This window comes from Eulemur rufifrons, chromosome 9 (assembly GCF_041146395.1).
Source record: "Eulemur rufifrons isolate Redbay chromosome 9, OSU_ERuf_1, whole genome shotgun sequence".
Lineage (NCBI taxonomy): Eukaryota > Metazoa > Chordata > Mammalia > Primates > Lemuridae > Eulemur > Eulemur rufifrons.
The window spans coordinates 34635991-34650650 of record NC_090991.1 but is presented as its reverse complement, the minus strand read 5'-3'; the positions used below and the strand labels follow the sequence as shown (position 1 = coordinate 34650650).

General features: G+C 54.9%; 2 protein-coding genes across 2 annotated transcripts; both read right to left on the bottom strand.

Annotated features, from left to right (window-relative positions):
* Positions 1–361: 361 nt before the first annotated feature.
* On the bottom strand, positions 362–2900 carry HOXB5 (homeobox B5). The gene is made up of 2 exons (XM_069481275.1): positions 2242–2900; positions 362–1581 (listed from the first exon to the last, which is right to left on the bottom strand). Exons 1-2 carry the CDS (start codon positions 2801–2803, stop codon positions 1334–1336), a joined length of 810 nt encoding a protein of 269 aa, XP_069337376.1. The 5' UTR covers positions 2804–2900; the 3' UTR covers positions 362–1333.
* A 1973-nt stretch (positions 2901–4873) lies between these two features.
* On the bottom strand, positions 4874–14112 carry HOXB6 (homeobox B6). Its single transcript, XM_069481274.1, has 3 exons — positions 13597–14112; positions 6798–7322; positions 4874–5750 (listed from the first exon to the last, which is right to left on the bottom strand). The coding sequence occupies exons 2-3, from the start codon at positions 7210–7212 to the stop codon at positions 5491–5493; spliced, it is 675 nt and encodes a 224-aa protein (XP_069337375.1). The 5' UTR covers positions 7213–7322; positions 13597–14112; the 3' UTR covers positions 4874–5490.
* Between the last annotated feature and the right edge of the window lie 548 nt (positions 14113–14660).

Genomic DNA, 14660 nt, shown 5'->3' with positions numbered 1-14660 from the left:
CACTTCCAAAAGGCCAGGAGCCTCCTGCTTAGGACTTAGACCCAAATTACTTTCCCTAAAGAGTTTTCCAGAGGCTTTGCTGGCCAGCTGATGGAAGGCCAGAATGAAGTCCAGCTCAGCCTTTCTCATGCCCCAGCCCCACATGGGGTTTCTGGGCCTCTCAGTCCCCCAGGCATGAAGGCCTGTTCCCTGGCCCAAACACCGTTGACCAAGCCAGTGACTTAGGTAGCTGAGAGTGGCTGCTGGGAAGCATCCTACATTCCTTTTTCTATACCCCAGATCTATAGAGAATGGTCTAGGGTGTGCCTGGTGATTGGAGAGGTAGACCCCCCCCCATCAGAAAAGACAAGTGGAAGGGTAGTGGAGTGGGGGAAACATTTATTTGACTTCAAGGAAAGCTACAAATACCAAAAGCGAATCACTGAGACAGGCCCGGCAAAGACAGATTTCACACGTAGCACAGCGTCCACTCGCTCACTACAAATGGTCTTGGAAGCGAAATGGGTAAGGAGGAAAAGATGGGTCTGACCTAGACTATTCCCATATTTACAAGTTTTGGGCCCTCTAGCCAGACCCATGGATTCACAGAGAAATACACAAGACATTTTACACTGAAGATAATTTTTGTTTCCTTATACTCCCAGATCAGGCCTTGTGGGGCCTACCCAGGCAGCAGGAACTTAAATCTCACTGTTTTCCTTTGCTCTTCTCAGCATCACCCCTTTGCTTCTCTCTAGCCCCTTCCCACCCCAGGACCAAGCCCCTGGGAGACCTGGGCCTGGGAAGTGGGGAGAGGGGAGGAGAAGGAGGGTGAAAAGAGACACAGTCATGGACTCCATCTCCCAGGCCAGCTCAGCTGGGCCCCGTGCTGCGGCGCTACCCCACCTCAACGGCCGCCCCTTAGAGAAGTTTCCAGCTGAAACTCAAAATACAGTGATCATCCTTTTATAAATAAGTTAGAACACAGATGGGAAGGGGAAAGTTCACATTAAACATGCGAATTTCTTTTCTTTTCCCCCTGGGGGAAGGACTGCAACCACAGACACGAACATTCAGAAACACTGGCGGATTTGGGGCCATCGGAAAGGAGTGGGGAGCATGGAGGGAAAATAATAATAATAATTATTATTAACAATAATAACAAGATAACCAGTCCAGGAGAGAGGGAGCCATAGGAAGACCTAAGACCAAACGAAAAATTGTAACACAAGGCCAGGGCGAGGCAGGCTGTGGGAACCGGTCCCCAGCGGGCGGCCGCAGCGCGGGGAGGATGAGAGGGGCTGGGGCTGGGGTGTCTGGGCTCTTGGGCCGCCTGGGGCTCCTCTGGGCAGGCTCAGGGCTGGAAGGCGCTGCCGGCTGTAGCCAGGCTCATACTTTTCAGTTTGTTGTCCTTCTTCCACTTCATGCGCCGGTTCTGGAACCAGATCTTGATCTGGCGCTCGGACAGGCAGAGTGCGTGGGCGATCTCGATGCGCCGCCGCCGGGTCAGGTAGCGGTTGAAGTGAAACTCTTTCTCCAGCTCCAGGGTCTGGTAGCGGGTATACGCGGTCCGAGCCCTTTTCCCATCTGGCCCGGTCATATCTGGAGCAGAAAGAGTAGAGCCGCAAGACAACGTTATTCCGGTCAAGGGAGGGGGCACTGGGTAGGAGGGGGCGGGGGAGCAGGACCCAGGCGTCCCCAGCACCCAGCTCACCACAGCTCCAATCCTCCCTACTCCAAATGCCGACATCCAGACTGGATTTCTGCACCCCCTTCTCCTGCAGCCCCCACTTCTGCCGGCAGCGAATGCGCCCGGCTTTGTCTCTTGCTCCCTGCCAGAGCCTCACCCTTGGCTGGGCTCAGGCGGTCGCTCGCCCCGGGAGGGAGGAGAGAGCTTGCACTTTTGCCCTGGAAAGCTCATTTTACTGCTGTCCCCTTCTTTGCTAGAGGCAATCTCAAAATTTCGGGGGTAAGAAGGACATTTCCCCACATTACATAAAACCCATCCTTCATTCTAAAGCTGGTGCAGCTAAGCGAATAAAACCTAAGAGAAGCTGGAAACAAATTATTAAAAATACCCCCCTCCCAGTTGGAAACCCTGTCTGGCTCTGTCCACAAAGCCTTGAGGACCCTCTTAGAGACTTCTCCCCCTTGGAAAAATAAATCTATATTTGAGGAAAAGCCAAGCTCTCCTCGCCCCCCCCCCCCCAAATGCAGAGAAGGAAAGCTGGGAAGACAAAAAAGAGAGACAGAGAGAATTACCATGGCTGATGTGAAGCTTCCTCATCCAGGGGAATATCTGCGGAGTCTGCCCCTCGGGCGCGGCTGTGGAGGTGGCCATGGGCTCTGGCTGCGCCCGAGCTAGGCTCGGGCTGCTTAGCTGGCTCCCGGCTTCCTCAGGCTCCGAGGACGCGCTGGCCTCGTCTATTTCGGTGAAATTGGCGCTGGAGCTGGCCGGGGTTGCCTGGTCGGAGGGGGACGAAGCAGAGGGCTTGGCGCCGTGGCTGTCGCCGTTGGTGCAAGGCAGGGACTCAGGCGAGGACAGGGAGCAGCTCGACGCCGCTTGCCTGAAGCGGGGCTCCTGGGCGGGCGTGGGGAAGGCGCGCGAGCTCTCGCCCACCGCCCCAAAGTGGCTGGAGGAGGCCGAGGAGCGGTTGACGCTGAGGTCCATCCCATTGTAATTGTAGCCGTAAGAGCCGGTGTGCATGGCAGCGGGATCCCTGTAAGAGCCGCTCAGAGAGCTGCCACTGCCATAATTTAGCAACTGATAGTCCGGGCCATTTGGATAACGCCCCGAGAAGGAGTTTACAAAGTACGAGCTCATTTGGGTGATTTTGGAGGGCTTGATTTGTGGATCGTGGTCGTTATAACCCTGTGCTTCACGATTTATGATGTATTAATGAATTATAGCGATGCACTGTACTTCGTTTTGCTATGTATGCGGCCAAATATGGGGGGGGTTGGAAGGGGGATGGGGGGGCGTTAGGGAATCACGTGCTTTTGTTGACCAGTCGTAAATTCTCGCTGATGACCTCAAGAGGTAATTCATGCTCTATGGTTACAAATAATGACGATCCGAGAATCGTTAGGGCCGATTCAATGTGAGCCTCCGAGAGAGGGGGAAAAGGGAGAAGGGGGAGAAACAGGGAGAAGGTTGGCGTTGGCCTCTGAGCAGAGCGCGCCACCTCCCGGCGATCGGCGGGAGCGCGGGCCGAAGACAGCCATGGCGGCGGCGACAGCCTCCCCGCTGACTCGCCGCAACCGCCGGGAGAGAAAGAAACCCTGGCCGTGGCTCACTCGTAGGGTTCAGCCTTTTAGAGGAGAGGATTGAGCTTTTTACCCACTTTCTTGGGGTGGGCTTAGTCTCTCTATTTGTGTCCTTCTCCCTATCATCATTATTATTTTAACTCTGGATGAGATGATTAAAGATTGAGTTGCTTTTCCCTTACTCGAGCTTTGCAAGTCTCCTGGTTGGGGCGGAAATGGGGGGAAGGGTTGGAAGTTGTGTGTGAAAAACAATTATTGCAATGGGTCTTCGCCGCGAGCTCAGCCCGGCCTGCTTCCTGGCGAAACTGCAGAGGCCGATCCACAGCGCCCAGGCCGAGCGAGCAGGGCTGAGCCGGAGGCTTGAGGAAGCAGGAGAAGCTTTCACTTCTCCTGGGCCCCTTGGAAGTTTGGAATGCTCTTCCTGACCTCCTTCTTGTCCTTAGCCCAAGCCTGGGGAATGGCAAAACGATACAGGGACCCCGGAGGACGAGCACCGCTGTAGCTAAGCGGCCTACTTTGCCGGAAAGACTTGCAGCGGTCACCGCGTCGGCGGCTCGGGTTTGGGTGATAACGGCTGAGAGTTTGGGATTAAAGCCGGACCCCTTGGCCTCCTTATCTTGGCTATAGCATTCAGAGGCCCCACTTGAGACCCTTCGCTGGTGTCTGGGCAGTTTGAGAATTTTCCCGGCAGCCCACCGCCTTCCCCGGGAAGGGGTTCCGAAGACAGCGGAGCCTTGCTGCGCGCGCTGGGCGGCCAGAGACCGCTGCAGCTGGGCCCCTTCTGCCAGGCAGCTATTTTCTTTAAAAATAAAAAAGCGAGAGAGAGGGAGGAGGAAGAAAGGAAAACAGTGTCAGCAGCTTGCCGCCTGGGTGCGGGTGAGGGTGGAGAGAGAATGGGCCATTTTGGGTTGAGAGGATGAGACCCAAATGTCCCATCACCTGGCCTCCGGCCCTCGGAGCTCCAAGAAGCAAGGGAAAGTCATGTCCTTCTGCCAGTGCCTGCTGGCGGCTTTACATTCCCCTACTTGTCACTGAGCTTCTCCTTGAGGTAGGAAAGGGCACCTGGCCCCTTCAGCTGCATGGCGGAGAGATACCCAGTGGCCCCATTTTTCAGTCCCCGGAGCCACAGGCCAGAAGCCGAGGGCCAGGGCTGGAGGAGGCCTGACGGTGTGGGCGGGCCAAAGGCCAGGCGCCTCAGCAACCGTGAGGATAGGAAAGCGCTGCAGAGGCACCGAGGCTCGCCAGGCTCAGTCTCTGTAGGGGCTTCGGGATAGGGGACATCAGTGGCGCGTCCCTAGTGCTGTGGACAAACGAGGAAAGGCTAGCGAATAAGAGAAAAACGGCCCCTCTCCGTCCCCCACGTCTGTACAGGGAGAGGCGGTTGTGAGCCTCAGCACTGTCCAGGTGCAGCGCTGGGGCCTGGGAGCGACTGATCGCTCCAGCCTTTATCCCAACTGTAACTTCCGAATCGAGTCGAGCCCGCTGGGGAGGCCCGAGGCAGACCAGGGCTCTCACCTTTGCTGGGGAGTTTAGGCTCTGGGAGGATGGAGTGGTTGGGGGGTGGGGAGAGAGAAAAAATTACAAGGGAAGATTGGAGGTGACTGAGCGGCGAGTTTTCACGTCTTTATTATTATTATCATCATTATCAATAATATTAATATTATTACCGAAGTATTTCACGTCCAGAGCTAAGACAAGACTACAAACACAACACATAGAAAATTAATAAAATAGAACTTTGTTTTCTTCTGAGGCTCCTCTTCTTCTAGGTAGTATGTGCTCCTTCCAGTGGCTTTGGGGAGGGGGTGGGAGAGACGACAGGTCTGGGGTCAGGGAGTTTTCGAGGCCCCCCGCTGAGGGCACAGCGAATCTACCATTGAACCGTGCACAGGGACGTGGACGAAATGAGACGAGACACGGACAAGAGCATTTTGCTCTGCTTCCAGGAAACATCAAGTGAGTCCTATCCTCAGTTCTCACGGAGAGCCCGACCGGGCCGAGGCGGGTTCCTCGGAGAGGAAGGGGGCACGCAGGGTGCTGGGTGGGCTCGGGCGGCGCGGCCTCCAAGCACCGGCCAAGAGCTCTGCGGGCAGAGGCGTCCAGTAGAGCGCTGGGCCCCGCCTGTCGTGCGCTGGAGAGCAGGTCCCTGGGCTCCTCCGCCCGCAGAGCCTTCTCCGGACTCTCCAACGCCCTCGGCTCCCCACAGGCCTCTCCCTTCGCATCCCCCCTCACTTTCCAGCACCTTCACTCGGCTGGTTTTTCTTCCTCCTCCTCTGCACTGAGCTGAGAGGCGCTGAGCAGTTTGCTCTCCTTTTTCCACTTCATGCGCCGGTTCTGGAACCAGATCTTGATCTGTCGCTCGGTCAGGCACAGGGCGTGCGCGATCTCGATGCGCCGGCGCCTCGTCAGGTAGCGATTGTAGTGAAACTCCTTCTCCAGCTCCAGCGTCTGGTAGCGCGTGTAGGTCTGGCGGCCTCGCCGGCCGCTGGGCCCAAAGGAGGAACCTGTTACACAGAGTGGAGACGCTGAGGCCTGGGGTCACAGTGCCCAGAGCTCCCCTCCCCCACTGGACCCTCAAACATGGACTCCAGCCTGTCCCGGGATACCCTCCACACCCTCTGTTCCGTGTCCCCCCCCCACTTCTCCACTCCTCCAGCGCCCCCTCGAGATTCCCTCCTGGTCGCCTAGGCAAGTGCCTTCAGTCAAGACTGTCTGTGGGGGAGGGGAGGAGCAGTTTGAACTCCCACCTGAGCCTAGGGGGAGGGCCTGGCCAGGTGTGTCTTTTCCTAGCTACATCTTTTCTTTCTCTCCCTTTCCATCCATCTAGGCCCTGGCCCCCGCCCACCCAATGATAGATTCAGGCCCTTAATCCGTAATGACGTGAATCGATCCATAGTCCACATTAACGGCTCCTTACTTTGGTGTCCCGCTAATGGACATCAATTGGGATTTAAGGCCGACAAATAATCCAACCTGAGACCCAGGCGTCTGTTTCTCCCTCTCTCCCCCTCCGTCCCCTCCCTCTTTTTCTATCCTCTATTCTCCCTCTCTCCTCTGACTACCACTTCTTTCCTGGTACCTCTTTTTCCCCAGCTCCCCACCCCCAGGGAAGCACAGTCCCAGGCAGACCAACTCTTCCTCGCCAGCGTCACGCCGCCCCCCCCTCCCATGACGCACTCGGTTTTTAATGGAGCCCTCTTTGGGTGGGGGATCCGACCAGGGCAGGGGGAGGGGTGCTGGGGCCCAAAGGAAAGCAAAGCCAGTGACTGCAACCCTTGCTTCTTTCCCTGACCTGGAATCCCCCCTCTGGTCTGGCGCTCCGGGAGAACCCACTCACTTCCCCTGGCTCCCAGTGCAGGAGGACTTTGCAAACTTTATAACTCCTGTGGACCGGAGGACAGAGCGGGAGACTCCGTGCAGGCGCCCAATCTTCCCCTATCTCCTAACTGAGAATACCACCCAGCACCCTGTGGGAGAAGGGGGGGGATGTCGCTAGTTGTCTCCCGGGGTGGGGGACCCAGGGACCGGCGGCGGAGGGAAGCTTCACTTACTGTTGCACGAATTCATCCGCTGCATCCACGGGTAGACAGGAGTGGAGCACTTCTGCTCCTCCGTCTCGCCGAACACGCTCTTGTCCTGCGCGCAGTCCGACTTCCGCGGCTCGGGGTGGAACGGGGGAGGCTCGTCGGCTCCTGAGAGCGCGCAGGCCGACTCCTTCTCGCGGTAGAAGGCCGGCGCCGGCCCGTAGTCGCAAGGCGCCGCTCGGCCGTAGCCACCTCCCGCCGGCGGGTAATAGGAGGAAGTGGCAAAGCCCTTGTCCTGGCCGGGCCCCGGCCCATAGGGCGCGGGGTAGTGCCTCAGCGGGTCCGCATAGCCGGACGAGTAGAGCGGCAGCTGGCCCAGGAAGGACTCCTGCCCGCTGGCCAGAGTGACGGGGAAGGTGGAGTTCACGAAATAGGAACTCATTGGGAGGGGAGGCGCGCGCGGCCACTGCTGCTCCGCCGGGTTTATGATTTGTTGTGTTTTATAGTCTGAGCGCCGCGCCTATTAGTAGTATATCCGAGATTGGGTTTTAGCTGAGGGGGGATGGCGAGGTGCCAGTGAGGGCCAGAAGGAAATACAACCATCTGATCCAACACTGACCAATGGCAGAGGCAGGAATTGTCAAATAGCACCCTGGAGGAGCGCAGCCCGCACGAGGGACCCGCGCACAAACCTATCAACCTTTTTTTCCCTCCTTCTCCTCCTTTCTCTCTCTCTCTCTCTCTCTCTCTCTCTCTCCCCAACAACACGAGTCCTGTTCCACCTACGCAGAACCTGCGAAAGAGGCGCTGTGCCTTTGAGGGAGGAGGGAACATTTGGATGGAGACCACCCCATCCCCCAGTGATTAAATAAATATATCCGTCCCCCTCACCCCACGCAGGATAGGAAAAAGTTAATTGTGTTTTCAGAAAAGTTAACCCCTGCGTAGCTTGGGCCCTTTCCCTCAGGGAGGGGTGGGTAAATGTTGCTGAATCTCCTTGAGAGAGAGCTAAAGGAGAAGGTTTGTTTCTAGGATTTTATGTTGGTAGGTGATAAGACTCCTCTGATAATTTGCATCGTTTCAGAAAGGAAAGCGAAGAAGAAACACCCTCCTTCTCAGGTTTTGAAAATCATTTCTTTCTGTTTATCAGACCTACTCTCTCTCTCCTCCAAGCCTGGTTTTATTATTCCTGCTTCTCCACAACTCTTATGGTCTGAGGGGGGCAGGTCAGATCCCACTGCCTGGAAGACCCAGAAGAGGGGGAGATCGCAGGAGGTTCTGAGCCCCAGCTTCCCCTCTGGCTCTGCGGCCAGGCTAGGAGCTTCTTGGAAGGCTGCGGTTGCTGCTGCCCAAGACATCCCGCCTGGTTCTAGTATACGGCTGCTGCGCACTCCGGGCGAGGGAAGAGGCACTGGGGAAAAGGACTGACCCTCTCCTCACTTGGGGATATGGAGTCAGAGGGTGAGGGGTACCCTTCATTCTACGTGACTTTATCTGTCTGATCCCCATCCTGCCTGCAACCCTCCCTCCAGTACCCCTTGATACTCCAAAAGACATGGAAATATCCCGGGCTCAGATTTTTAGGAATCAAGAATATCCAAGTAAATCTGGGCACAAGGAAGAAATTGTTCCTCTTGCAATTGTGGGTCTTCAAATCCTCCTAATATTTGGAGCAATCAGAGAACCACCTGGAAAAGAGGAGCCCTCGCCCCTTTTCCAGGTCTCTCTAGAAGCTGGCAGTTCTTTTTAAAATAATTTCTTTCCCAAGACTTGGTTTTGCTTTAGTTTTATTAGGAGGGAGGTGTTCCAGTCCTCCTGGGGACTCAGCAGGCAGTTTCCAACCATCAGCCTGCATCCCCTCTCCCTTCTGTCTGTCTCTCAGCATCTCTACAATTCCCTCCCACACCCCATGTTTGGATCATCAGCTTTGCTGCCTTACAAGCTTGGGCATAAGAGTGTATGCCTCTGGCTCTCTCATCCGAGGAAAATAAGCATTGAGCCCAGGGTGGGAGACGGGACCACAATGCATTTCCAACATTCTAATATGTGTACACAGGCCAGGCAGTGAAGGTTGACAAACTTCCGACCTGGGGACAGGAAGGGGCCAGGGTGTGGGACAAAGTCTGATGTCTGGCCAGGCTGACTCTCCTCTGCCTAGTCCTTAGGGCTCCTTTTTATGACTCAGCTCTGCCCGCTGAAGATGGCACAAGACACTAGGGAAGGTGGTACAGGGCTGAGGTTGGGTAACCAAGAGTGGGAACGTATTTGGTTGCAAAGTGGTCTCTAGGGCTCTCTGAACTCAGGGCAATTTCTAGGCTGCACCTTCATGGCAAAGTGGCCATCATGGATGTCCCTCCAATCACTTCCTAGCCTGATTCTATGGGGGGTTTGATGAGGATTTAAGAGAAGAAACTCAAAACCCCTAATAATGAATATAAATGTTCCAAATCTAGTTATGATTGGGCTTACTCCAAGAGAGGAGTAGGGGCTATTTGAACAGGGGGAACAAGGTGGGGAAGAGTGCTTGCCTGCACCTCCCTCCTCCCTGACATTAAGTCTGAGCTCTGGGCCTCAGCCCTCCCTGCTCCCTTCCTGACCACAATGTCCCCATCCTAGCACTGGGTGGTGTGGTCTTCTTCGTGGAGTCTGAGCAAAGTAAGATGCAGTGAGGAAGGGAGCCTTCCCCTGTGATGGAAGCAGAAAAATAATTGCCTTATTCCAAGAGTCGCAGTACCCAAATTAACCTCACCTCTGCAGGTTGCCTGTCAGGAGATGGAGCCACTAAGAGCAGGGCCCGGGCGCCTGGAGTCGGGCATGAAAGGAAATAGCGCCTCATCGCTCTTATCTAAGCCCAGAGGTATTTATGAGCGTTTATTCGTCTGATCCGTTTGTTTGGGAAAAAGAACAGGCAGGCAGGGTGGGACAGAGACCGCCTGGTTTCTGGAGCCAGATCTTTACAAATCTGTCTGTGGTTCAGTCCACCTCTGTCTGTCTGCCTGCCTCCACGCGGGAATATGTAAATACACAGTGGGCACAGCCTTCTGCGGGTCTAGGGTGTCTCCCTGCCTCAAGGAGGAAGTGTGTGTTCAGAGCAGTGGATATAAATGTGTACTAAGTCATAAGTACATAACAGAGGGATTGTACAGATACACCACAGGCAGGATTTATAATTGTAATTTTCTCTGCTGTGAATCTGCAATCCTATGGGCAAGCATGCACATTCCAGCTCTCAGGAAAATGTTTCCTAAGTTGTGTTCAGTTCAGGAGTAAAATTCTTCTTGATGGGTAACCTCAGGGAGGGGTATTTGCCTGTATGTGTTGGGGGGGTGGGAGTAGGGATTGAGATATTGTCCAGGCTTTCTATTTCTTCTAAGCTACAAAGCCCCCCGCCAGCCCTCCCAAAACAATCCAGCACTTTGGTTGTAGGCACCTTCCCCCACTCCACCCACCCCCAACTTTGCTGGGGTGGGGCAGATGAAAACATTTCAACCCAATTCTATCCCTGGGCTCTGACTCCCTGGGTTTGAGGAACATAAATGTTACCTGAGGTACCCCTGTGGTTCCTCCCATAGCTTGTGGGAGGCTCTTTAGATGAAATACTTTGCCCTAAAATTGGCCGGTCCAAATTGAGGTACAAAGACCTCATTTCCATTATGCAAATGAGCGGCATCCTCTCTGATCTCCGGGGGGAGTGGGCGATGGTTCTGAGCCGGCTCTCCTTGTCCTCTCCCTCTAGGACCACGAGCACCCTAAGAGCCCTGAAGTGTTTCAATCTATCAGCCCGACTTCCCCTCCCTACCTGTCCTTCAGATTGCTCAAAAGAAAAAAAAAAAATCTCCTAGGGGCCCAAGACCTTCCGTGCTGGCTCCCTCGAGGCTTCCCGCAGAGCCGACTCACTAAGCCGAGCCTTCCAGCCGCCAGAAAGTCACTCCGCTACGGAAAAGCTGAAAGAACTGCTCCAGAGGCCCAGGCTCAAGAGGCGCCGAGGGCGCGGGGGCCGCGGCTGCAGCGTTTGCCCCCAGCACTGCCAGGCCCCTGGACCTCGGCAGCTCCTCTAGCTGCTTGCCAGACCCTAGCAACACCTCGGCTAGCCTGGCACCGCAGGCAATTTCCTGGAACCCCCACCCCCACCCCCGCCCAGGAATTGGGGCCACAGCACCTTTAAAGGAGCTGCCAGAGCTTCCTCCTGAGGCTTGAAAGCCCGAGCTAATCAGTAACCCGTGAGACAGGGGCCAATATTCAAACGCCGCAGCACAGGCGCATACCCCCGCCCTCGCCACCCGCTTCTGGGAAAGCGGTAGCGTTAATCGAGTGGAGGGGTCCGGCAGGAACGGAAATTACAACCGTGTGATTCCTTAATGGTTTAGCCCCAGTCCCACTCCCAATTTTTCCCCGAAGCACATTTGCGTCGATTTCGCTAGAAACGATCAAGAATGGGGGAGGGGATAGACTCTCACTTGAGACATCAACAGTTTCCAGAAAATTCGGTTTAATTCCTTCACCACGGATCCACCAGCCAAGGAACTAGCAAGACCCACCAGCCAACCGGGAGAACACAGACCCGGTTTGTCTTTTGACAACCGAGTGGAACTGCCGGGGCCGGCGCCTTCCCCGCCGGCCCTTCCCTTGGCTGAGGAGAAAACCAAATAAACCTTAAACAGCCTTGGCCTCCGATCTCTCCAGTGGCCCCGATCCTCTCCCGCGCCTTGGTGGGGCAGGGGTGGTCGTGGTGGTGGTGATGTTGTGGGTCTGATCCCTCAACCCTTTGGTTCAGGGCCCCCTGCCCAATGAATGTAGCATTAGTCCTCTTTAACTAAGCTCTAGGAGAAGCCTCTTCCCCTGCCAGCCGCAGGGTTTGAGGCTGGGATGGGCGGGGACAGGGAGGAGTATGGGGTTCGGGATGGTGGACTTCGGGAGGAAATTGTTCTATTCTCTAATCTACACCTGGGAATTAAGATCCAGCAGGGAGCGTCGGTATGGGCCCCAAATCCCCCGAATCTTGTCGAACCTGTGCGGCTGGGGCTTCAGGCGTCGGGCACTGCCCAGGCAGTGCCGTGGGGCGTGCGGCGCCGAAGCCGCGTGTCTCTAAACGGACGGTAGATGGCAGCAAACCGCATAATTTGGGTCAGAGCAAACTGTCTAAGGGAGGATTTATAACCCGCCAAGACTACAGGAGAAAAAGACCTTTAGTATGGGTGGGTTTGGGGAATTTTTCCTTTGAGACTAGGCCCCGAGTGTCGTGGGTGTTGGCGGAGAATGACTCGCTACGAAGCCAAGCGGTCCCTCCGGCGCCCAGTCCGGGCCTGCGCCTAGGGCATCCACCTGCGCCCCCAGGGGCCCCCTCCCGCGCCACAAGTGGCTGCATCGTCCCTCTCCCAGCTCAGAACTGAGAAAGCCAATATGCTCCTCCCCACTTCCACCACACACACACCGCAGACCCGGCAATTCCCGGGCAACTACAGGCCTGAGGATGAACGCCCTGCATCTGGTCTTAAGAAAGAGAAAAGCAATCACCTATTCATGCAAACAAAACTAAATCACAGTCTTTCCTGCCCTCCGCGCCCGCCTGATGTCACTTATCTCTAGGCTCACAGCTTCCTCAGAAGCTCTGTCAACCCATTTTTAAGTCCTTGCCTCAAGGGTTATGCCTTCTTCCACCCCCAGCTACTTTAGGACTCTATCTCCCCCCCAAGGTTCTTCTCCACCTCCCTTCCTCAGGAGGCCTGAGCGGGGGGCGGGGGGGATGAAATCTGGGCACCGGAGGTACACGACTAACTGTCCGAGCTCAGCGCCAGTCGGCTTTCTAGTTCAAATACCATCAGGTCCCATAACTAGGTTTTCTATTTCTTTTCTTTTCTTTCTTTTCCATTTTTTTTTTTATTACAAGCCTAAAGCAACAACAGTCTAAACAGCTTCTTCACAATCACCACGTTTGGATCCAGGAGAGTTTGAAATGTTTCCATATCAGACATACACACGACGATTTTCTCCTCCACCGAAATCCACACCTACCATACCAATATAACACAAGTAACAGTCAATATCGCTCAGAAACCAGCACGCTGTAACCTACCGCGTTAAAACCACAAAACTGTCTCCCTGCAGAGCGTGGCTCCCTCCTGCAGGAGTGGCGAGAGACCTGGGCATTCTCGGGCAGGCTTCTTGGGGGGGTCTCCCTCGCTTTGGGTGCCTCCACCCACAGCCCTTTAATTTCAGAAATGTCACCAAAAGAGATAGTGAACATTTTTCTGTGAATTGTTCTTTCTGTGTCTCTCTAGCCGCCTCCTCGCCCTCGCCGGCCTCTGCGGAGATTCCAGGCCCTACGGAGACCAGGACGTCCCTTAGCGCCACCGCCCCTCATGCCAATGCTGCCGGGAAAACGCCGATATCCGCACCAGGCAAGAGAACTCAGCCGGGGCAATTGGGAGAGGCCAGGACAAGGGAGGGATGATGGGAGGAAGGGGACAAACCCACAGAAGCCATAGCGACTGGTTTCTTCGGATGCCATAGAAGCCCAGACACCCCCATCCTCTCTTTCCCAGTCCCCTTGCGTGAACCTCTCCTCCAAGCTTAAAAAGGCGACTTAGATCTGGCCTCGTGGCCCCTTTCAGTTCCTCCTCTCCCATCTTCCCTGCCTTGGCTCCCCCTCCAGGAAGCAGCCACCCCTCTCCCCGCTACTGAATTTCCTGGGAAGCCTCTCCCTGCAGCGCCCAGAGGTGGGGTTCAGCCCCGTCTTGGAGCGGGGGAGGAGGAAGAAAAACCCAAGCCCCACCCCCTGCAAAAGCCATGCTAACGAACAAGAAGAGAATTGTAGAATCTCCCTTACCTTTGCAGACCTTGGGATTTTTTTTCCTCTGGATTGAAAGGGATGGGAAGGGAGGGGGAAAAAGGAGCGTTCGGTTTCTTCTTCAGCTTCCAGATAATATTGTCCCAACCTGAGAGCCGTCGCTTCCCCTTCTCTGACTTGGGAGAGAGGGTGTTTCGCTTTTCTCACATTTGCATAGAAAATGGAGTAAGTTCTGGCTTTGAAAAATGGTATCAGGCTGCAGTCCTGAGCAGATTGTCCATTCACCTTCCATGATGACTAAAATCCCAGATCAGCAAGCAAATTAATTTAGAATCAAAATTATTTTTGGTTCTCTTTTGTGTAATTCCCACCCCTCCTCCTCTCTCTCTTTCTCTCTCTCTCTCTCCCTCTCTCTCTTTTCTCTCCTCTCCCCCCTCTCTCTTCCTCTCTCTCTTTTGCTCTATTGAGCTGATACTGAAGTATAAAAATATCAAGAGGCTGGAGCCCTGAAGGACGACAGTGCTCCGACCTAGGTGTGGTGTCCAAAAGAATGCTGCATTATAACCACCAGGGAAATGATAAAAAGTTCATGTTCACGATCGCCTGCCCACATGACCGGCGCTGGCCAATCGCTGGATTCAACCACTCATAAACTTCTATCACAAAGTTGTAAATTTTCATAAAACAACAAGGAATTTATTGCATTTCTTCATGGCTGCTCCACCAGCAACCCTTTTCTCAGTCGCCATCTTCTTTTCTTCTCCTCTTCTCTTTTTGGGGAAACCCCAATCTGAGAAGGGGCGAGATTTGGGGGGCAGGGAATCAGAACGGAGAAGCCACAAGAATCCAGCTGGGAAGGGGGTTCTTTCCCGAACATCCCTATTTTCCGTAGGAGCTCTGCCAGCTCCTCTAGTAAAAATTCACCACAAATCCTCCCGATAGGACTGGTCTGAGGCGATTTTGGGGGAAGGCGGGAGCAACAGCCTGTTTCCAGAGTTGCCATCTGCATCAGGGCAAAATGAAAGCTTCAGTGTCTCCCCGCTTGCCCTCGCAACTGGCTCCCTGATTCCCAGCCCTAGAGATGGCAGGACCCCCACCTGTGA

Bases quoted from the DNA above. Each gene is read 5' to 3' on its own strand.
- HOXB5 (XM_069481275.1), bottom strand. From the start codon at position 2,803: ATGAGCTCGTACTTTGTAAACTCCTTCTCGGGGCGTTATCCAAATGGC. The intron at 1,582-2,241 runs GTAATTCTCTCT...TTTCTGCTCCAG, and splicing joins GAAGCTTCACATCAGCCATG to ATATGACCGGGCCAGATGGG.
- HOXB6 (XM_069481274.1), bottom strand. From the start codon at position 7,212: ATGAGTTCCTATTTCGTGAACTCCACCTTCCCCGTCACTCTGGCCAGC. The intron at 5,751-6,797 runs GTAAGTGAAGCT...TCTGTGTAACAG, and splicing joins GCGGATGAATTCGTGCAACA to GTTCCTCCTTTGGGCCCAGC.